The sequence below is a fragment of the Oxyura jamaicensis genome, chromosome 17 (genome assembly GCF_011077185.1).
Source record: "Oxyura jamaicensis isolate SHBP4307 breed ruddy duck chromosome 17, BPBGC_Ojam_1.0, whole genome shotgun sequence".
Classification (NCBI taxonomy): Eukaryota; Metazoa; Chordata; class Aves; order Anseriformes; family Anatidae; genus Oxyura; species Oxyura jamaicensis.
This window is the reverse complement of record NC_048909.1, coordinates 1026285-1050389: the sequence shown is the minus strand read 5'-3', so window position 1 is coordinate 1050389 and position 24105 is coordinate 1026285. Positions and strand designations below refer to the sequence as shown.

Below are 24105 nucleotides of genomic sequence, written 5' to 3'. Positions count from 1 at the left end.
CAGAAGAAGCCTCTCTCCAGAGCTGTCTTTGTGCTGCTCTGGGTGGAAGACACAGAAGCAAGTGGGGCTGCCAGATTTTTCTGCTCCCTGCTGTGTTGTAAGGACGCAGTAGCTGCGCTCTGGGCCTTTTTCTGGGGAGGCTGCTCAGGTAGTCTGTGCTGGACACCGCTCGGAAAGCTGTTTTTTGGTGACAGGCAAGTGGCATGTATCTCAGAAAACGCCAGTCTTTCCTGTTTCTTTGTATCACATAGTTCAGTTGCGGTGGCTTTGGCTCTCAATGAAGAGTGCTGCATTTGTTCGTGGTTCCCTTCTGTGAGGCAGATATCCTGGGAAAGATGTTGCTTTTGTGAGGTACTCTGCACAGCCACTCACCATCTCCAGCCCACCGTGTTTATCACCAGCAGGACATTTCAGGACTCCAGCATCTGCCAGCAGAGACTGGAGAAAGAAAAATATCACAGCCTCAGACAGAGAGAGGGCAAATATACCTATTGCAGCAGGCTCAGCTGTGAGAAATCCAGCCACCCTTGCCTGTCAGTGATGGACTTTATGAACTGCTTGGGAAACCTTGTTTCCTGAGGTAAGCCAGGGACATAGAATTCTGGAGATCAATGCTTCCTTGGCTGTTCTCAGACCTGGTACCATGAAGTCAAGGAGCAGGACACATAATGCACTGTCCAGACTGTCCTCTTCTCCTTTCTGATTTTGCTGCTTTTTTGTTGACATGAGCTTGGAACACTGCTGGGTTTTAGGGGTAATTCAGAAGGCTCTCACAGTTTACTAACTTACATTCAGCAGTTTTGCTTTTCCACATTGGAGTCTGTCCCTAATAAACAGCTAGCTCTGCAGTACTCAGTAAGAGTGGAATCTCTTTTTGACCTCAGTACCAGGGAAGCTCATGGAGCAGATCCTCTTGGGAGTCATCATGCGGCACTTGAAGGGCAAGCAGGCGATCAGGCCCAGTCAGCATGGGTTTATGGAAGGCAGGTCCTGCTTGACGAACCTGATCTCCTTCTATGACAAAGTGTCGCATTGGGTGGACGAGGGAAAGGCTGTGGATGTGGTCTACCTTGACTTCAGCAAGGCTTTTGACACCGTCTCCCACAGCATTCTCCTCAAGAAACTGGCTGCTCTTGGCTTGGACTGGCGCACGCTTCGTTGGGTTAGAAACTGGCTGGATAGCCGGGCCCAGAGAGTTGTGGTAAATGGAGTCAAATCCAGTTGGAGGCCAGTCACTAGTGGCGTCCCCCAGGGCTCGGTGCTGGGGCCGGTCCTCTTTAACATCTTCATCAATGATCTGGACGAGGGCATTGAGTGCACCCTCAGTAAGTTTGCAGATGACACCAAGTTAGATGCGAGTGTCGATCTGCTCGAGGGTAGGAAGGCTCTGCAGGAGGATCTGGATAGGCTGGACCGATGGGCTGGGGTCAACTGCATGAAGTTTAACAAGGCCAAGTGCCGGGTCCTGCACCTGGGGCGTAATAATCCCAAGCAGAGCTACAGGCTGGGAGATGAGTGGTTGGAGAGCTGCCAGGCAGAGAAGGACCTGGGAGTGATAGTGGACAGTCGGCTGAATATGAGCCAGCAGTGTGCTCAGGTGGCCAAGAAGGCCAACGGCATCCTGGCTTGTATCAGAAATAGTGTGACCAGCAGGGCTAGGGAGGTGATCGTCCCCCTGTACTCGGCTCTGGTGAGGCCGTACCTCGAGTACTGTGTTCAGTTTTGGGCCCCTCGCTACAAGAAGGACATGGAGGTGCTTGAGCGGGTCCAAGGAAGGGCGACGAAGCTGGTGAGGGGCCTGGAGAACAAGTCCTACGAGGAGCGGCTGAAGGAACTGGGCTTATTCAGCCTGGAGAAGAGGAGGCTCAGGGGCGACCTTATCGCTCTCTACAGATACCTTAAAGGAGGCTGTAGAGAGGTGGGGGTTGGCCTGTTCTCCCACGTGCCTGGTGACAGGACGAGGGGGAATGGGCTAAAGTTGCGCCAGGGGAGTTTTAGGTCAGATGTTAGGAAGAGCTTCTTTACTGAAAGGGTTGTGAGGCATTGGAACAGGCTGCCCAGGGAGGTGGTGGAGTCACCATCCCTGGAAGTCTTCAAAAGACGTTTAGATGTAGAGCTTAGGGATATGGTTTAGTGGGGACTGTTAGTGTTAGGTTAGAGGTTGGACTCGATGATCTTGAGGTCTCTTCCAACCTAGAAATTCTGTGATTCTGTGATTCTGTGATTCTCTTTGGTTTCAAGAGTATCTACAAAAGTGTCTGGCTCCTGTGAGAGCTCCTGTATCGTGTAGCTTTTGTGGCTTCTTAGATTTAAAAGGTGAATATGAGTTCTGCAACAGGCAAAACTTGTTGTTTCCCTTGAGAAGTGCTTAAGTAGCTCCTGGAGCATGTTGTACCCTGTTACTCTGGATGCTCAATGGGATGTGATCTCATCCTTGCAGGGATGTCATCTGGATGATATATGTAGTTGTTTCCTATCTGGGTTTCTGTGACGCTGTGCAGAGCTCTGTCAGCCCAGTGGAAACTTGAATTTGTGTGCAATTTGTGTGGTCTGAGATTCCTACACTTATGAGGGCGGGTTAATTGATCTGTATTTTTAGCTTGAGATACAGAAGTCCTGACCTTTCAGCAAGTTTGATTGCTATTGTTCCCATCTTGGGTTTCTAGAGCAAAATCCAGAGGCTCCAGGCCAACTGCCCTGAGCAATGAATCCTGTTTCTTTAGCCTGCCACTGTTGGGCACATGTTCTCTGCCCTCCCTCTTTCCTGCCAAAATGAGATGTGTATTTTCTTCTCTGCTGGATATCTGAACCAAAACAACTAAAAGATCTCAAAATATTCAGTGCTACATTTGGGAAGACAGATGACCTGACTGATCATCCCCACAGCGGGGTAGTTCATTATTTCAGGAGCTACAAGTCATCGCTGAGCACAGGCCACGCGACAGTGCGGCTGGAGCCAGCAGGCAGCAGCCCCTGGACACAGGCACAGAAGAGCAGCACATTCCCTGTACTGTACAGGAGTGCACTTGCAAGCAAAATGGTCAAAAATGCCTTCAGGTCCCATAGAACTGTTTTTTGGGGTATTTGAAAAAGAATGGCCTGTTTGCCATCTCGGTATGCCAGTGCTTTGTATCTGGGGAACTGCCTTGTAACGTGGCTGTTGCTTTGCCTTTTTTCCAAGAGCTGCTGTGGCTGGGAAGAGCACTGGAAGTGCCTGACAGCTGTCAGCAGACAGCTCTATTGGGTACGAAGTCTGGCACTTTGGTGCAGCCCTGCAAGAGTGACCGCTGCTCAGCGAGGGGAAAGCTTAGCTACACATTAGCACTCTCCTGGTACTTTCTGAATTCTCTGTAAACCTCCTCATGTCTGAGACTTGGCACTGTTTGCTGGGTGTTATGTCCTTCAAAGCGGAGAGGAAGAGATTAGTACCAATACCAGCTGGAACAAATTCTTCTCATAATGATTTTTTTTCAATATAATCTCTGGAGGTTGTTCTTCCTTAGGGGAAACAGTCTCCTAACAAAACAAGCAAACCCCTTTTCTCCTGGACTGCACCGTTATACTTGGTGTGTGTTTCCATTTTCCCCACACTGCCTAGGCACATGGTCACCCCTTCAAGTCCCAGCCATTATCAGCATGATCCCTGCAATCCTTCCCAAGCTACAGAAACTATAACTAGCTGTGCCTGCGTGAGTGTGAGATGATAACCTAGTGCCGTGGTGTGCCTCACTTTCAGTTTTAGTCTGTTCTAACAAGCGTCCTTATTTATTGAGCACTTTGCTTCCAAACTAAGGCTGTAATAGTTTTCTTCTTCCAAATGGAGATATTGAAAGTGCTTGGCATTTGGTAGAAGAATTAGTCCTCTGAACTGAGGACTGCAAGGCTCATTACACTTCAGAAAGGAGGTTGGTTTCTTGTCTTCGGGATGCGTGGTGATGTGAGACTGATTACTGATGACTCATTATGAATTTTATTTGCTGATAATTGACTGATTTTTTTTTTGCAGCAGATACACAGATACTTGCTAGGAATCATTAGATTCCCTTTGTTGTCGAATGGGGTCCCAGGTAGATTGAGACCCTCTGCACCATTGTACGACTACAGAAGGAGATTGCATAAGATTATTTACGAACCGCTGTTAGATGTGCATATCTTTGCAGTGACCCACCAGTGCTTTTATCATCTAATGTTCTCGTGTTTTGCTTCTCCTCCTCCTCTTCCTTAAGCAGTGCACTGTCTGAAGCAGAGGATCTTTTTCATCTTGGTTTATATGCCTGGGCTCTGTCTCACTTATTCAGCCTGAACTCTTTAAAATCCCTTATGTCTAGCTTAGTATTGCTGTGCTCTAATTAAGATACAAATATTTTTGGTAGCAGATGTAAAGTTACAACGCCCAGCTATTTAACACCTATTATATTGAACGTTTTTCTCTTACAAATCACAATAGCTCCTAGTTTTATTTTGCCAAGCAGAATAAAGGCGTGGAAAATGATGCTTCATTTAGTGTTGAAACCTCAAGGGCTGATGGACTGCAGTGATGAACCCAAGTGATCAGACTGTACCATTGCATCTGAGCTTTAAATATTTATTTGTTATAAATAAAAGTATGGACAAGTAAAATAAAAGATTACTTAATGCGCATACTCTGGTGCGTTCAAATGCAGCGTGGAGGAGGCGAAAACAAACAATGCCTTAACTTCGCTAATTGTATGCACGCATGGCTGCAAACAACTAAGCTGCGGCAGGGGAGCTCACGGAGTGGCAGCTCGTCTGTGGAGGCACAACAGCTGGTGTGTGCAGTCCTCGCTTGCTCCTGGTGTGAAGAAAAATACATTACTTTTAAGATCCTTTCTGGCTACATGGGCTGATGTGTTCTACTTTGTAGCGGGCCAGTGGCACACAACAGGCACACAAGCCATCAGCTGTGGCTGGCTGCAAGCACAGCGCTGCACGTCTCGGTGGGGTGACTACTGGTGGATGCAGGTGGATGCCTGATACCAGGAGCTGGAAAACCTCACCGAGCTGACCAGCAAGGATGTGCTCAGGGTTACAACACCCCTACTCAGATTTTCCTTACACAGGTGCAATATCTGGGTCAAAGGTTTCATTGTCCCCAGTCAGAGCAGACCAGATTCATAAGCATCCCGAGCTTTTTGCATCTGCCTGGCTTCCCCTCCCCGCCCTGATGGTGCCAGCCACATAGAGAGCTGAGCATACATTGGGGGCTTTCCTCCTCTGGTTGTCCTCCTGTTCCCTGTAAAATCTGAGCTGTGCCAGTGGTGTTTTCCCAAAGTTTCCCAGAGGGCCTGCTGGAAGATCAATGCCCCGGCTCAGCAGGTGCAGCAGGACTCAGAAGCAGGGTGCCTGAATGCAAAACTCGCTGCGTACGCTCCCGGAGCGGTTGAGAGAGCTCTGCTGTAGCAGAGGGGAAAATACAACTCCCCTTCTGAAGCCGTTTTCGGTTCTTAGTCTGATCTGTGAAGGGGACAGGGTTTGTGCAGACATTTGTGTCTGTCAGTCCATCCCTATGGCGATTCCAGTCAAATCTGACTGAAGGCTGCAAGCCTCAAACCGCAGCGTGTTCCTCTGGGAGTGGTGGCCATAGGCATCCCGGTGGAGGAGAGACCCCAGGGGGGTCCCCCAGGATGGAGAGCCAGCGGGTGTTTTCGCTGACAAAGGGACACGCAGGTGGCACTGGGTGGACACCTGAGCAGGATGGACATGGGAGGGAGCTGGTGTTCTGAGGGCGCCAGTGACAAGAATCAGTGGAGGATGAAAAGATGGAAACATGGCTGTGGTGAAGGGGGGCTGTAGTTTGTGGGCTGAAGGGAGGGGATTGAGGGTAGTGATACGTATGGTACCAGGCTGCATTGGTCCTGTCATTGGGCAGATGCCCGTTGTGCTTTGAATTGCTGGTTCTCTTTGGTTTTGTTTGTTCTCATGTGCCCATACGGGATTGCAGTTAGCAACCAGTTAGCAGCAGCAGTGAGAACCAGGTGTGGGTAGGAGCGAGCACACATTTCCAGTCCTTGTTTTAGGTGGCGCGTTGTGTCTTCGGCTTCTAACAGCGGGCGCCTTGACTCTGTGTTAAATTCTTCCGGTTCGTCCCCACCCTGACCAGTACTGTAGCCCTGAACTTGCAAAGATTTCACCAGGGCCTGCTGAGAAGTCTTATGGAGGCTTAACTGGAGAGCAGAGCTACCTGGCTGAACTGAAAAGCAGAGTATACCTCAGGATAACCTACACAGCATGGGGGGTCAGTGTGAGGCAGTGGCTGGCTGTGTGCCTGAGAGATTCAGCAGGGTGTGTGGGATCAGTGTGACTGCATGGGGGTTTCTGACTGAGCAGTGTGCTCTGGAGTGCTTGCATTTTACTTCAAGGTTTCTAAAGTGGCCTGTTTTCTTATTCCTACAGACAACTTTAGGTACACGTGTGACATTTGCGGGAAAAAATATAAATATTATAGCTGCTTCCAAGAGCACAGAGACCTGCATGCCGTGGATGGTGAGTACTATTTTGACACTTAGACACCTAAACTAAAATGAGGAGTGGTTCCTCTGTTGCCCTGGGGAAGGCAAAATGTGGTCCTGCAGGATCATGCGGCCCATGATGTGCAGGACATGTCGCAGCGTTCCTCGCTCGCCTTTGTCAGGGGAGGCACAGTCTGCAGACACTGCAGGGAGAAGTCTGTTGGGCTTGATTCTCTTTGCATGCATCAAAACAACACCCTCTGCTGGGACCTGCGGTCCTTGCAGTCCTCCCTTCTGTATTAAGGTTCGTGGTTAAGACGGATGCGCTAGAGCGGAGTGCCTCAAGGTAAATTGTCAGTCTGGCTACTGCCTAGGCAAGAATTGGTTGCTTTTTGGTTTCTGACTTCACAGGTTTGTTCCTAACATGCCCTTCTGTGAGAAACCACGTTTCAGAGTTGAGAAACGTTGTTTCATTCTTGTTAATCACTGTGGTAGGGAAGCGATACAGTTGTCAGGCTGATTTTTCCTTTGTGAATGTAGATGTGGTCTAGGCGGGTGACACTTAGACAGAAGCAGACATCCTCGTCCAGAAGCAGTGCATTTCTTTTTTCTATATTGAGGGGAATAGAAGCAACAACATACTGTCTTTGGCTTGGCTATCTATTCTTACAGGTCATTTAAAGCTCCTTAACTTGGAGCCCACACCTACTCCAAACCCTCACTGCACATGCTGTGAGCATGTCGGTGTTGCTCCTCACCTGGCCGAGGAGGGAGGCCTGGCAGATTTTTAGGTAGAGACTGCTTGGGAAGCTGAAAGTTCTGGTTAGCTGGAGCATCTCAGAAAAGCAAGTGGATTTTCACAATAAACGTTTTGCAGTTTTTCAGTGGAATATGTGGACATCTAAATGTGCTCAAAGAGCAGCCAGTGTTCTCTTGCAGTACACCATGACACGCTATCGTTCTTGTGCAGGGACCTAAAATTAAATTAGCGGGGCTAAAAGTCACTGTGAGATGGACATGTCTGCTCCTGTCAGAAGTGTATCTTCATAGCTATGGTTCAGGGAGTGCTACCTTGGCTTATGAAACAGCTTTGGAAACGGCTTCCACTTGTCTTTTGCAAAGACACTGTTCATCGTGGTTCCACCGAGGGGGTGGTAGTGTCTCAGCAAACACAAGCATGAAGCAGTTGTGCACCTGAACATCACGTGGGGCTAAGTCTGTGTCAGAACAAAGGCCTTGAGAATCTCTGTGTTTTAGGGCTGGGCATGCTCAAATAGTTCCTGCGTGGATGCTGGGAAGAGGAGGGACTGGGGCACAAAGCCCGTTGTATTCTGTGGGGCTGAAATATGCTAAAGCGGTATGTGAAATACAGGAGGAAAACAAGGCCATTTAAGGATTTAATTTCTGTTTTGTTTCTTCCCCTCCTTCTTCTATTCTGTGTTAGTTTTTAGTGTGGAAGGTGCCCCAGAAAACCGGGCAGGTAAGCTGTGATCCTTTGTGTGCTTTATTTCACAAACCTTTTCAAGCATTCAGTAATTCAGGTACAGCAGGTCCAATTCTACACTTGTAAGAGGCAAGGGAGTTTTTTCACTGATTGCACTAGGAGAGGAGCATCCTCTCTGCCTCACCTGGTGTGTACAGCCAGTAGGTTAATGCCCAGCCCTAGTAGATACCAGGCTTTTGTTGTACGTACAATTTATCAGGCTTCTGAAAAATCAAAGAAACAGGTGTTTCATGTCTCTGGTGATGTAGTGAATTGTTCAAGGCAAAGTTACATTATTTTATAAAATGGGTTGGGTTCTGATTTGCTTCGAGCTGTGGTGTTAGGTGGTAGAAATTCACAGGTCAGTGTTTGGTAGCTGACTTGCTTGCAGACTGCATTACTGTGGCCACTTTCAGACATCAAAACATCATTAGATGGGAGATGCACTGGAAGAAAATCAGGAAATATAAATCAGGCTTTGAATTACCGGGCTGGAAAGGGGGTTAATATCTGACTGGAGCACCTGAGGTGGAGGAGGAACAAGTCAGACAGAGGGGTCATTGGGTTTGTAATTCATGTCTTGAAATCTTGTTACAGATTGAAATGTCATTACAGATGCAGGAGCATTCAGTGGCTATGCAGCTGTAGAAGGAAAACCTGAGAGGGTGTTGTCAGCTCTCTTGCTGGTTCTGTTCTCTTGCAGACCCCTATGACCAGGCCGTCATAGCAGCAGATGAAGTGAAGGAGGAGGAGCCGGAACCGTTCCAGAAGATTGGTCCAAGTATGACTTATTTTAGAGCTTCAAATATCAGAGGCAGCACAATGGTTTCAAATGTGGCACTAGGTGGAGTTCCTCTAGTAAAACCAGAATGCACTGCCTTATGCATAGATTTTGGGACCCTAGGAGTGCTAAAACACTAACCGTCACCAGCCCTGGCCCTGAGAAATGCAGCTTTGTGATGTTTTCTGTTCAAGATCTCAACTAAGAGAAGAGGAAAGAAGTTGAGGAGAAAAGCAAACTGGCAGTGATTAGAGAGGGTCTTAGAGGGTATACTGGCAGAGCTGACAGGTGACTGCATGCACACTGTCTCTGGTGGGTTCTTCTAACAGATCAGGGTGCAACCAAAGAGATCAGAGGACCAGATTTTGCCCGATAAATTTTGGAAACAATTGATTAACCCTGGATTTTACTTTGGCTTGTAGCTTCTTATCAGTTCTGTTCTTCCCAGCACTGGCAGGAACGGGAGGTGTCAGTGCATGGGTACGCTACCTTATTATTTCAGGTACCCCCAAAACATGGATTGGCACAGAAAAGTGCATCCTCCTGAAGACAAATAGACAATTCCAATATACATTCTGTAATTAAGACTTAAACTTGACAATTCTGTTCCCTCATATGACTAGCCCTGCTGTCCATTCGTCACAAGCTGTCTGTAACCAGAAGACAAAAATGTGTTGTCTATAATGTAGACTTCAGAAATGGATTCTCTGTTTTGTTTTGCACAATTACCTGCTGCAATTTCAGATAATCTCTTGCAGCTCGTTCAGTTCTACTGTAGCTGGTCCATCAGTCTGAGCACTGGCTTTAACTGTTGCCTTTTTGGGGGAAAGGGATGTGTGAATTATAGAACAGATGAGATCCTAGTGCATGAGGAAAATGCTCATGTTTTTTGTCACCTGGTCCGGTTTCTGTGTAAAGAGTCAGGAAGTCAGTGATTTTGTGAGAGGATGCTGCACTCTTTTCTAATTTTATTTAATGCATTTCATCTTCACAGAAACTGGCAATTACACTTGTGAATTCTGTGGCAAGCAGTACAAATACTACACTCCATACCAAGAACACGTGGCGCTGCATGCACCTATTAGTGAGTATCCTGCTGGAGATCTATTTCATTACAGACTGTGATTTACAGTGGTTGGTGATAAATGATGAGGGCTGCAGGAGAGGGTATCACTCTTGTGGATCCTTCCACCGGACCCTGTGGGATTGCAGCTGGCAGGACACAGATCGTGTGCTGACCAGACCACTGCAAAGCTGAGCTGACATCTCCTCTTAGAGGGGCACTGTTACTGTTAGGTCTATAAAGTCACTGAACTTTTACCAAAGCCCATTCAAATCCTTATGTGTTCCGTGGGGGTTTGATACATGATTTTGTTGTTTAACTGAAAGTTCCAGTACCTAAAGTATGTATAAAAAAGTGTTGCACAAACTTTTCTAGCCTCCCCTAAATAAATGAGTACATGCTGGGGGGCATCTTTCTTTTGAGCTTCTGAGAAACTATTGCAGACAGCGAGTTCAAACTGGTATTCAAAATCATGTAAATTACCTTGGCAGCTTACTACTAAATCACAGGCAATAAAATATTTATTTCAGGGAGCTCGGGAAAAGGCAGTTCTCAGCATACTACACGACACTACGATCTGCACTCTGGAGGGACACTACGATCTGCACTCCCCAGACAAAGGGGAGGTTGTAATGAGCAATTAAGTGTAATTCAGTGCAAAAGTCTAGTGAAACAATTGAGAGAAATTCTTGCTATGTGCTGGTTTGGGATGCTTTAAAAGCATGCAGAGAAGTTCTTTTCCCCTGAACTTCATGCTTCTTTTCATAGCATCGCCTTGTGCCACATTGCAATTTTAATGCTGTGAGCCAGCATGGTTGGTTGCTCTTTTGCCCACATTTGTCCGGCTGCCAGCATTTTGGCTGATGATGGGGATGGATGAGCTGAGTTCATTAGTTTAAGTCGTTTTTGTTAGCTGCTCATCCACAGCCAGCAGAGGGAGTGCATACTCCTTCCTCACCAAATTGAGCTTAAGTTAGACTTTAGAGTTACTCTAATGAGGCAGCTTCAGTTTTAGACATATGTAGAAAAAAATTGGGAACATAGTCCACTAGACCATCACTTTGAAGGTAGGTCAAGGCTTGGTGGCTCTTGACAGCTCCCATCCAGGTTCTCTGGGACATGGAGATGTACCAGGATGACGGTAGAAGGTGTGGGGCCTAGAGTATCTCTGCCACCACCCTCTCATAGTCAATCTGCTTATCTCCCATCTGCCCAAGGGAACTAACTTATGGTTGCACATGTAACAGTTATTCCTAAATATCCCTACACACTCAAACTCCACTTTCCAGAGGAGACAGCAGTCTTAACTCAGGTGTTTTCAGGTCCTCAGAAAAGCTGCTGGAGGTGATCAGTAGTAGATTGATCTATGAGTATAGAGGAGCCCATAGGCACTGAGACTTCAGTGTCGTTAGTCCACCCCTGTACAGATAATCAAAGAAACTTAGTAATTGTATAGCTAAGGAGCAGTATGCTATGATGAGTGTTCATAAAATCTCTGCTCAACAAGAACAGATTCTTACCTTCTCAGTACATCCCATTTGAAAGGGATTTATCATTAAGGATATCTCTCCACACTCCCAGCGATCTGTAATAATAGTCTGCAGCTGCTGGTTCCAGTCCAGGCTATCCAGCATACATGAAAAACACAGCTGTTCTTCTTTGAGAGGAATTTGCCTGAAGTGGGCCCTGCGGGTCTGACTGCAGATACGAATGGTCCATGTGGATACTGCCCTTCTTCCTGAGCAGAGTGCAGCTGTAGGATCATCTGCTCAGCATGAGGGTTAGGGCTAGTGCCGTGGGCCTGATGTACATTTTTTGACTGCTAGAAGCTAGAACAGTCTGAAACTGCATTGTGGAAGAAGTCAGCCATTCACCAAGTGCCAGGAGAGCTGCTGAGATAAACCTGAACCCTAAAGGGTCAGGAGCTCCCCTGTATTAGTCAGGGATTTGCCAAGCAGGAAGCTATGGTTTTTCCAGTGGTCACCAGTTTTGGAGGAGGAGGCACATTGTTTTGAATGCTGAGATTGAAGCCATTCTTGCACCATGGTTTCTGCAGTAGCCTTTGCAAAGGAGAAAGAAGCTGTTCCCACCGAAGACTAGAACCAGCAGTCACTGAGAGAACAAGTCCAGTCCTTTCAGCAATTATCTATGAGGACTATGAGGACACATGAGATCAGAACAGGATAATACTGTCATAAGGTTTAAACCCTCCTTACAAACTTCCTTTTTTTTTTTTTTTTTTACATTTTTTTTTCCTCTCCTAGTTGCCATGTAAGCTTTATGATTTACAGTGACAAACTGCAATCCCTGATGAACATATGGGGTGTGATTGAGCTCCCAAGGCAGGCTGGCCAGTACGTCCTCCCAACTTGCTATGTTCAGACTCTGCTCTTCATTTAAACCAAGGCCCTGTGAGGTAGCTGCAAACACCTGACTTTTGATGCAGCGCACAACTAGCTTTTCTCATCCCCTAGCAACCAGAGGAAGTAAGAATGAGACTCTGTCTTTACCCTGGCCTTGTTCTTGTGGTTATATGGCAAATGCTGAAAAATTAGCTTTATTGGGGCAAGGAACACACTTCAGCATTACCAGTCCAGTTTTCTGTGTCTGCCTGAGTGCAAGCTTCCCTTCCGGAGCCTGTCTTTCTGGTTTTCTGTGATAATGAGTTAAAAGTTATTGAAAAGAGGCTAAAACAAGGACTCCTGCAGGGTCCCTGGGGCCTTCCAGGATAATTTTTGGTCAGTGCTACTGGATACCTGCTGTCTGAAAAAGTGCTCTGCTGTGGGGTTCCCTGGAATTATTAATGCCAAATACCTTCTTCAGAACTCCCCTTTTGTTAGTGAGGAGAAAGAGTTTTTTCCTGTGCCTAGAACTGGGTTATTACTCTTCTAAAATACTGATTTTTACAATGTTTCTATCAGCCAAGAGGTCTATTCACTCTAGGAAGGGTGTTTCAAAAAAAATGGATTGTGGAAATGGATTGTAGGCATGTTCGTTGTCACTGGTATAGAAATGTCTCTGAATGGAGGTGCACATGAGGGAGCGTTCAGAGATTTCTTTCTGTCCTCTCACAGCTCTATCTGCTCTGTAATTTGGAACATTTGCAGGTGGCTGTGCTATTGTGGATGCAGAGAAAACCTAGTAGGGCCTTTGGGACGTGGACTGGTTAGAAAAGCCACCGAGATTGTTTTAGCTTGCTAAGTCCAGGAGTGTGCACTCTTCTGGTAACTGCAGGTATGGCAACAGACTCCAGTCATGGAAGCATGTGGTGAGAGCTCTAAAATCCGCACAGCTATCCACATCCATTCCTTCCAGGATGAAAATCTGAAGTGATGTTAGGGCCCTGAGTGCTCTAATAAATCTGGATGGCCCTAGCTAGCCTCACATAGGGCCTCCACCCACACACCCACACACAAAACCCCTATGTCAGCTCAGCTGTTTTAGTCTGCCTGTGCAACACTACGGGATATCAGTCTACAGCTCAGTTGTAGACATGTAGATCTGGACCCTGGCTTGTAGACCTCTCAGCTTGACCTCAACCCTGCCACATCACTCTGGACCTCCTGCTGGGCTGTGGCTAACCCTGATTATCCTCATCAGACCTGATCCTGCCTCTGACCTGTGAATTGACTTGTCAGCTTGACCACAGACATCCCTCATCACCAAGAACTTGCCTGATAATCTGGACTCTTGAATGAACCTGGCTTCCATCTCTTGGCTGCTGTGCTCACCTTCTGGAGGCTGTAGGATGGGTTCTGGCTAGCGAGGCCCCTGCCCTGCCAGCCCCGTGGCTGTGCTTGGCTTCTGAGGGGACAGCCAGACTGCACCATGAAAAAGACTCCCTGCATCCAGCCTTTCTGCACCATGACACCTGAGAGGCTTACAGTTCATCAGGCCTGGCTGCTAAATTACTTTTCTTGTTGTAAAGGGCACTGGATACAATTTGTTCATTAAATTTGCTTACACACTTGCAGTGCTTCTTAAAGACAGCTGCCATCATGGATTTTTCTCTTAAGGAAAGCAATCCTTTTTGGTAGCATGTCATGTTTCCACTTAAGTCCTACCTAACAAAGAAAAAAGAAAAGATCCAGATTCAATTTGTGTGTCTTTGCTTCCTCCTTTTCAGTGAGTGAAACTTGTGAGTTTCATGTTTTTTCTCACTCTCTAGACACAAAGTGCTTTAGCAACAGACTGCGCAGGCCTGCATTTGTAATACAACAAAAACGTGTTTGTATAGAGAAGCACGTTAAGAATTTGACAGATATGAGCATAGAATCTTTCTTGTGGAAAGTTCTGTTTCCAATAGGGGAGGTCTCCACTCAGCATATGGAATTTTAAGCCATTGCTAAAGAATCCTTTTCCATCATGTTTATTAAGGGGAGGTTTTTCTCCAGATGTGATTGCATAATTCCATCCAAACCATCTGAATGGCTTTCTTGCCGTACTTCCTTATCTGTCCTGACAAAAAGTTTCTGAAGAAATGTGATACACAAATTATTAGCCAGAACTTTTACCCGGAATAAGCTAAGTTACTCAGAGAATCTGATAACCTTCTCCGTTGTGGTGGTAGGGAACAACAGAGAGTTAATGTCTTCCTGATTCTCTTTGGGACTGTTTATATACCCAAAGAGTACCTCAGTTGCTCTAGCCACAGCATTGCCCTGAGTGCACTTCTACAACCATTGTGACCATGCACTGAAACTACCAAGCTCTTTTTTCTGCTGCCAGGGAGGAGTCCCCTGTCTTTTTATTATCACCTGCATTGTCTGTCTTCTTTAGTACACAGTGTGCACTTCTGTGCCATTCTGTGTGGATATTGCATGGTGCACTCAGTTTAGTTTAACAGCTGATTGGAGATCATCCAGTGAGTCTTAATCTCCATGTTAATTCTTTTTCTACTAGGTGTTGTATCATTTAAAAACTTTTTAATGAAGTTTGGGGTGTTACTCAAGGTCACTGATTAAAAAAGGGGAAAAATAAAGAACCAATGCTTCTCTTAAGTTTGATATGGTGGAGATGCACCAACAGCTGAAACTTTTCTATTGCCCTCCCTTTTCCAATATGGCAGCCTCAACTGGAGCATATCTCAGAATATTTCTGAGAAAGTTTAAAAATAATACTCTGTAGCAGCAGTTATGGGATCATCTGTCCACAATGCTGTCTCCGGTGTTGCTGTCTACCTGCACATTTTGAGGCAGGAGGGTTTTGTAGCCATTCAGCAATTCAGTGTTTTGATTTGTGGAAATGTCTTGAACTTGGCCTTTTCATCAGCCTGAGGCAGTGAGTTCCACAATGAAGACTTCTTATCAAGAGCTGAACAGAAGAGCTACATGATTGTCTCTACATATGTTGCTTAGTCTTCAGAGGGAATTTGTCATCTGGTGAGCTAAATTCTAAAACATGTTTTCAATGAGTTACTAGCATCCTCAGGACTGCTAGTACTAATACTCTTTTGTCTGGCTTGCCTCGCTGGCTCAAACTCTGTCTCTGCCTAGTGTCAGATGGAGCAGCTTTCTCTCTGGAGCCTGAGTTTGAACTGTACAGCTGGAGAGCGAGAGGACTAAATCCAGGTCTCCTGCTACATCACAGGTTTGAGACCAGTCAGCCTGATACAAGCCATGACATCGTATTTGTTTAAGTTGGGAGTAAAAAGAAGTCATTTTAGAGGTCTTATTGCATTCAAACTTCTTCCTTCAGATCGCACAGAGGGAGCAGGGTTTTGCAATGACCCGCTGTTTCTGCCATTGAATAGTTGGCTGATTGCTTCTTCTGTTGGTATAGATGGAGAAAGAAAGCAACAGTTGGTAGGAACGGGCATAGTTGGAAACTAAATGACACATAAGCAGGAAATTGTCATATCTGACTACATATGTACTGGCACTTTGGCAGCAACTGGAAGAGAATTATCCATGGAGATAAAATTAAGTCTAGAAAGCAAAAGCAAGCCTTCTGCCTATTCAGCTGGTCAGAGACCAAGCAGAGAAGTATCTTGACCTAAACTGTGAGAAAACTTAGTGTAGACTCTCCCACAGAAGTACACTAAAACATTTTTAGGAAATGTCATCTTGGATCTCTCTAACAGATCAAATGAAACAAAAAAAAATTCCTTTGAGTATCTGTTTGCAGGTTGCTTTAAAAGTACTCATCATCACTCTGCCATGCTGTTGACCTCTGGCAGGAAAAGATGAGAGCAATTCTATAATGTCTCATGGGATTTTGGAAATGAGCATGCAGTCCCAGCCTCAGACTTTTCTCCTTGCCTGCTTGAGAGACTGGTTGTAGTGCCGCTGTGGCAGTCCATGGCTGAGAACTGCTAAATGTGGTTAAGTGTTTCTGAGTTACACTATACGGGATTAGCAGGTTACTGGCGTTAACATCCAGTTGTAGGCATCTCGAAATATCACCCAAGTACAGAAATTGCTGCTAATGAGCTTGGGTTGTGGGTAATGTGAACCCTGTTCCTTAGTGATTCTTGGCAGATGGTTGGAGTGGGTCTTGACTTAAGAAGCCATATCCAGATTTCCATGGAAGAAGTCACCAAGAAATGAAGGGGGGTTTTAGGTTGGTTCTCTGTTTCTGCGTTTGTTTGTTTGTTTGTTTGTTTTTTAATCAATGAGGCCTAGACAAAGGGCTGTCCTCCCAAGAGTTTTTCATATGACTTTTGGCATTGAAAATTCCTGGTGATCCTCACTGTGCATTGCAGAGACCAAAATATAGGTCAGGTGTATTCAAAGAGCACACCCCAGTAATATACAGAACTTTTCCATGTGCCACCAGCATTTCTGTGGAGATGGGGACCAAAAAGTCCTTCATGATGTGCAGGATGAGAACTCTGCTTCATAATTCCTTTCCATTACAAGCAGACAGTGCCATTTGCTTTATATTGTTAAACAGACAAGGAACGTAGCCAGGGTTCTCTAGGACACGTGCAAGGCTCAAGGAACAAAGGTGTAAACCTCTCCCTGTATAGAGCTCTGACTAGCACATTAGAAATGTTTTAACAAAGTCCAGCTTCTTCCTGACACAGAAATGGAGCACAAAGTTGCAGGTACATCCAACCAGGCCATGGCAATCAAATAGGAATCCTAGATGGATGGGGTGATTCCTACTGGAGTAGGAATGGGTTGGTCATGTGGCAGTTAAAGGTGTGGAAGGGAAGTAATAAGCTTCAAGAATCTGTCCCCTCGGGTGAGTGGGGAAAACAATTTTGTTACTTGGGATCAGTGGATCCACAGTTGCTGCAGGTCCCCATGCAAGGGATTCGTGAGCATGGCTGTTAGAAAGCAACCCTCCCAGAAGGCACACGGTCTGGGAGCTGACTGACTGTCCAGGCACTAGTTCTGAGTGTTCATATCCAGAGTTCTCTCGATCTCCACTCTTCGTGGCAGTGAAGACACAGGGGAGCCAATCCAGCAAAAAAACACCGTCTTCAATAAACCGATGTTCTACCCTCCTGCACCGCACCCCCTCCGGTGTCCCACCGGCATCCCAATCCCAGATGTTCCGCGCTCCAAATTCTGGATCCCCAGGAAGCAAGGCCATCACAGGTACCAATTGCCTTTCTACCATCAACTTTCATAACTGCTTAGTGTCCAATCCTGCCATGGGTTGGCTTTTTACCCTTCCTGGACTCAGTCTGCTCCATCCATGACTGTCCCAGAAAAGCTCCTCCCAGAAGCAGTTGAGGGGATTAGATCCTTTGGCACAATATAAATAAAAATTCAGATCAGCAGTAGGTCTTCATAACACAATGACAAGTTTTTGTTTTTTAAAACATCGTGGTAACCACAAGGTACAAAAGACCCTGTTTCAAATCCTGGTGTCACAAACAAGCTTTCTGACAAGGATTGGCTTTAGTAGTTTGTCGGGTATAGAGATTTTTGTTCATTTTTCAGCTTTGTTTGGCTTTTAATTTTCATTTCTCTCAAGCAGATATCTTCAGGGTTAAGCCTGGGCCTGGGCAAATGAAATGGAGTACAGGTGTTTTCACAGTGCTCCACTCCCCACAGGAACCACTGGGAGATAATATGGGCTCCAGCAGCAGAATTAATGGGACAGAACAATTACAGAGGTGTCAGAAAACTCAAGTTAAGGTGGATATTCCCTTTGTTTCCTCCTTCCAAACAAGATCAAATTAAAAAAAAATCAATAAATAGGATGAGAGACATAGTATTCACATGGGATTGGTAGATAAGTTTTCTGTATCAGTACAGGAGAAGGGCAGGTTAATCAGCTGTTTAAACACCCTTGAATAGTCTGGCATGGACAGATCCCGAGAAGTAGAGGTGGGAGAAGCCACAGGATGCTTCAAGAAGCCACAAGGGTGCTTTTTGTTAGATGACACATGTCCACAGCTACCAGACGTTGCAGTGTGACCTGTCTTTTTATATCTTGTGGGTCCTGAAATTCCATATTGTTATTGCACATCCTAAATATTAATATGATTTTATTACTGATTTAAGGTCTATCCAGTTCAGCCAATTTAGGTGTTCAAGCTGAGCAACCTTTTTCATTATTTATGTAAGCTTGTGACAACTTCTTCCAGTCTCATGTCTCTTTCAAAAGCAGAAAGAGCCTAACTGGGAGTCTCCCAGAGTCCATATTCATCTGAGCAATACCTGGGAGATAAGTTTTATACAGGGACATTTTTCCCCACTACTTTAACCAAAAAGAATATTAATGCATGGGATAAACAATTTGAACTGTTCTCTTCCTGTATGTAGGAAGGAATTTCATGATGCTTGAGCCTGGTAGATTGATCTTCAAGAAAGAATATTTTGTCTGGGGTTCCTAGCATATCTATCTGGTGGCGTGTTTTCCATGGTGTCTTTCAAGGCAGCTTCTTGTACAAACACAATCTGAGTGGCATTTGAATTTCTGGCACAAATGCATTGACCATAACACCTATCAGGAAGACAGTCTTCAGAAGGGATGCCTTCCGAGTGCTGCAGTTAGAAGTGTTTCATGTGGGCCTGGATAATACCAGAGATGGTGGAATACCACTCCACTGGTGGTATTTGGATTTCATAGCCACTTAGTGGGTTGGCAATTACTTTTCCTAACAGAGAATTTTGCTTCACATGCAAAAGTTTCAGGTACAAGGAGGAGAGAGACAACTTGTGTCAGTTGCCATCTCTAATGTGGGAAGGACAGAATGAGTTTAAGGAGATGCATTAAACCCTTTTTTTTCTTATAGACAGACATGGCAAAATAAAAAGGATTGGGGATAAGGACAAAACCACCATGCAATTTTTTTCCAAACAATTTTGGAGACCTCCAACTCACTTTCACTTGTGACATAAGCCAGGATTTGAACCTGGGTCTCTCTGGGGGTAGGTTGGCCAAACCCATTTTGTCATGGTTTTATTTTCTCACTAACTTGCTGGTTACTTAAGGTCACTTGTTCCTATTATTTACCTGTTGAAGGGGATAGACTAGATAATGTATCTATCTATTTTTCAGCTGTTCTATGTAGTTATGTTTGATTTGATTACCAAGTTGTCCTATTCTGCATATGAGAAAGAATCAGGAATGTAGTAGAGAGTTTGAGGAACCTGCTCGGCACTGGAATGGTCCACTAGGGATTGGCTGGGCCAAAATTTGTGGTCTGGGAGCTTCATGCTGTTCAGGTCTTTTGGAGCCACATCAGACATACAACCCTTGTGTCTGAGCCATGAGGGGGCCATGAGGTGGCTGGGGCATCCACACAAAAGTCAGGACAACAGTGCCGACTGCTCTACTGTCTGCAGAAACACAAAGTGGAACAATTATCTGAAATCAATTTGCAGCAGTTCCTGTCATTCCTGAATTAAGTATTTCTTTTCCCAAATACCCTCCCTATACAATTTGTATGCTGCTCAGCCCAGCAGGGCTGTGCTAGGCCACATTCAGGTGATCCCATTGGGTGACACTGGACTTCATGAATGAGTCCACATATGGCAAGACTCTATGCAGCATAGACCATACGCAGTAGTTTGGCAAGTTCACCTTTCATTTTACTGATCTCTAATTGACCCTTTGAGTCATTACAGTAAATATACTCGCCCAGATATTGCAAACCCAGTTGAAGTGAGGTAAGACCTGACACTCCTTGTACTGTTGAACTTGGGCTAAGGAACACCAGCTTGAGAAAGATGGGTGGCACCTCAGATGTGCTCTGCGGTGACATTTTAGGACACTTCAGCTATTGCCAGGGTCACACAGCCACCTCCGCACATTGAAGGAGTAGTCCTTCCGCTGTGGTTACTGGGAAGTGGTTCTGCTCCGGTGCTGAATTGTGCCAGCCACAGGGTGCAGAGGAGCAGGGCCTGCCTGCATGGCGTTGTGTAGTGGTAAGGTGAGCTCACTGTAGGGAAGCACGGGAGGGCAGGAGATCCACCACAGCTTTTCCAGACATTGTGGGCAGTCTCTGAGACAGCCGTTCAGTCCTCCACTTGAACATTTCAGGGAGGATGTTAAGGGAAGGAGTGCAGATGACTGGGAAGCATGGGGAGAGCTGATGCAGGGATTCATTAGGTGACACTCTGAATGTCATAGTGAGGACGTGAGTTCAATCTGCAGGCCTAGTCACCTGTGGCAGAAGCTTTGAGGGCTGCATATTGCCTTAAGGAAGAGTAAGATAACAGTGTTTTGGTTTTGGTTTAGTTTTGGAGGGGAGAAAGGCATGACCCTTCCAGTTCAGTCAGGGCTGGTACTCATAGGCTCTGTAGGAGCTACTGCAGAACACCTCAGACAGAAGGCAATAACAAAAAAAATCTACCTGTTATCTTTTCAATTAATCTGTCCCATTGTCCTCCAAAGCAAGGTATTTCACTTTTTGGCCGTATTCAGGGTATGTGATTACATGGCACAGGGAGCATGTCGTCTGCCTCTTTTTGTTATAGTCACTTGTCCAGTATTGACCAGTCACCATCCCTGCTTTATTCTCCACCCAGCAGAAAGTGCTTTCAGCAGGAGGGTGGAAGGCAAAGCGCAAAACAACTTTGAAGAAACAAACAGCAATTCTCAGAACTCCAGCGGTAAGTGTGTTCACTCCCTCCTGCTGTACCTTACCACGATCCTCTCCAGGGCAGTACTGAGCTGTGATTGGTGATTATATATCTGGGGAACCTACTTTAAGCTTGCAGACAGAAAGCCTTACTGGGGTGCTGTCATCTTGTCAATCCTCCCCAGGTTCCTGCCACTCCAGAGCCTGTACAAATTATGCTCCGGGGATTCTGCTCCTAAGTTCTGGTGCTTTACCATAATTTTTTCAGTGGGGAACAAAGATGTAGAGAAGGGGGAATATGGATGGAGATAAAGCAGTACTCATTCTTTGTGTGTCAGTGAAGGACTTGAGAAGCAAAACCATTGGAATATGTAAGAGAACTCTGGGGACCATAAATAGAACAGCAGTGAGCCTATTACTGTGATGCTCACTGTGGCAATATATTTACAAATCACTGTAACTGAAGGCCAGCTGTTTGTGAATTTGCTATATGGAGGTCACAATATATGAGATGTGTAGATGTGAGACCAGAATTTACCCCACTTCTGGAATCTCCTTTGAGTTTTAAGTCCAAGTGGTAGTAACTAAATATAACCACTTGCCTAGACAATCTCCTAGACACCATTTATACAGTCTTCTTTACAAGATTTTCATCGTGCTTATCTATCCTCCTGCCTTCAAGTGGGACATTGCCATTCTCTTACGCTCCCTAATTGAAGCTTGACAGACAAACCAGATGTATTGTAATTTCAGTGATAATTGTAATTTCAGAGATAAATAATATGCCAGTAGAAAAGGCTGGCCTCCCTCCATTCCCATTCAAGAGTACCAAAATACATGGTGTTCACAATGCTGCTAGCTGGAATGGACAGGTAAGGAAAGGGATTTCTCCCTGCAGCAGGTTGCATAGTGTCTGCCTTGGGGGTTTATCTGCCTCTGAAGTAAATGAGGGGCCTGTACAACTGTGTTAAAAGGGAATGGAGTGGTGTTGGAAAACCCACATGCGATAGCAGAGTGGGTGATAGTGAATGGGGAAAAAAAAAATGTTACTGAAATGCTATGTGTTTTGTTTTGGGGAACAATCCTGTACTAATCGAAGCATTCACCACAATTACAGCTGTTCATTCGGGGACAGAAAAACCTAAAGAAAAGAGATGTAAGCAGAATCCATCAGGTGAGCTTGTCTCTGTGTTTCAGGCCCTTATACTCTCTAGTCCTGTTCCACTGGTGTAGCAGCAGTCAGGAGAGCTTAGGGGCTGGACAAGTCTGTCTTCAGTCAGACAAATAGGGCCGTTAGACATGACAGAAGACAGATGTAGTTCACTGACTGCCAAGAGTTGTTAGCCTGACTTGCTGCTCTGAAAGTGGCCACTTGCCTCTCAGCAGGCCTGCTTCCAATGTCTTGTCTTCTGTGGGTAGTATGAGTGCTTTGTCTGAAGGATTTCAAAGCCTGCATGTCTTAAAAACAATATACCATTTGGGCTCCTAACTCCTCTGGGGCCCTTTGAAAACAGCAACCTTAGATTGTTTCTTTTTTTTCCTGTCAAACCCTGTAGAGTCTATGTCATTATGGACGAAGGACAGAATTATCTCCATATCAAATAGCTTATCCCTAAAGCCAAGAATGCTGCATGGTAAAACCTTCTGGCTGCAAACATGCTCATGATAAATGGTTCAGAAGTGGAAAAGAACCCATAGCATGGAAAGGGTTCCAGGAACCGCTGACAAGAAGTACACAGAAAAATACAGAGTGGCTGTATTGAATAGTCTAAGAATTTAGTTCTGCCTGAACTGCTATTAAATACTGATCCATTGTTGCTATGACACATCTCACAGACTCTCCCTACCATCTCCTTGTACAAACTCACATCACACTCCTCCTTCTGAATCTGTTTTCTCCAACATACAAGTAACAGCTCACAGTAAAAAACAAAACAAACAAACAAACAAACAAAAAACGCAGAAATTCTTACAAACGGAGTAGTGAGTTTAATACAATTTTTTCATCTTCTGTCGTTGTTAGAAGTGTTTCTGTCTGCACCACAGCTATAGTCAGTTTATTTCAGTGGCTTAGTCTAGGGCCTGACAGACTGCAGGGGAGTTACAAAGTGCTCACCAAAACTGTTGTTTGAGCCAGGAAACCTGAGGAACTCTAGTGAGCTGCTCAGGACTGGTTAGAAGGGCGTTAGTCTGTGGTTGGAAATGCTTCTTTTCTTCGTTAGGCAGCTGACATACTTCTCATAGCCAGACTGGTGCATGGGGATATATAAACTTCTTCCCTTTTTTCCTTTGACTCCATCTTTGCACTGCTTCTTTAGTGTTCCATCCGGTGCTCTTTTTTCCAGCTCTCCCACCAAGCCATCACCTCTTTTATTTCTTCATGTTTCTCAGCAGTCTGAATGTTCTAACAGATAGCAGCCAACGTGGCCATCGGTATGTCCCACTGTGAACAACACTGGTGATTAGAGAGGCCATAGGAAGCTCTGTGGGCATCTGTGTGCTTGGGTGTCAAGGCAGAGCTCTCCATAACTTCATTTTTGAAGAGCTGCCATGTGGCTGTGTTGTATATGGGACAAACTCTGTGTGGCTCAGTGTTCACAAGTGTGATGTGAACTATTGGAGTAACTGGCATTGTCAGCTTGTCTTCTCTTGTGCTCCAGGTAGCAGAATTCACACAGGCAGGGAAGCAGCTGGTGGTAATGTGCTGAGAGTGACAGGATGGACACTGCCCTCCACTCTGTCTGCTACACATCAGCAAACTCTGCTGCTATAAAGAACAATCCCCAGGTTTGGGGGGTAAATCCAGGATCTAGTTGAGCAGCCTGAGAGCTGCATGGTTTGGCCTCATGGAATGCTTGATTCCCTGTAACATTTGCTTGTTTAGTATATGAGTTTTGTGTCACAGGCTCAGCAGTGGTGATAAAGAAGGTGACAGCATCTTTTTGGGCCACCCAGCTAGGTGTATTACACAGAGTGTCACCTTCCAAACTTGCAGTGCCACGTGTCCAAAGGAAAAAGACCATGAGGGGGAGGACAAGCAAAGCAAGGTCAGCAGCTAAAGCCACCTGAAGTGACTTGGAAGCAGTACTGTAGGGAGACCTAAGTGGGAGTAAGACAACCAGAATGGAAAATCAACATGTCTCATCTCTGCACTCCTTGTCATAGTGGATTTAGGTAACTGGTTTCCTTATCTGAGACATCTGTCATCTCACTGCCCACAGGCAGCAACAGGACCTGTTCTGCTTGGCAAAGCACTGCTTCCTGGCTGTATTTGAATCTGTCTACTCTCAGGTCATTTTGCCAGCAGGGTGTGATGTAGGC

The 24105-nt window shown here is 45.6% G+C and overlaps 1 protein-coding gene across 9 annotated transcripts in view; it reads left to right on the top strand.

Moving 5' to 3' along the window:
• The window catches only part of ZNF618 (zinc finger protein 618), a 154336-nt gene that overhangs the window by 109335 nt on the left and 20896 nt on the right, over positions 1–24105 (top strand). For 5 of the 9 annotated variants that reach the window (XM_035341574.1, XM_035341576.1, XM_035341570.1 and 2 more), the window contains 7 exons: positions 6415–6504; positions 7915–7950; positions 8657–8734; positions 9729–9818; positions 17156–17344; positions 20732–20815; positions 21902–21958. In XM_035341574.1, coding sequence (XP_035197465.1) covers positions 6415–6504; positions 7915–7950; positions 8657–8734; positions 9729–9818; positions 17156–17344; positions 20732–20815; positions 21902–21958 — 624 coding nt within the window. The remainder of the gene's footprint in view (positions 1–6414; positions 6505–7914; positions 7951–8656; positions 8735–9728; positions 9819–17155; positions 17345–20731; positions 20816–21901; positions 21959–24105) is intronic. The other 4 variants (XM_035341575.1, XM_035341573.1, XM_035341571.1 and 1 more) reach the window with 3 other exon arrangements.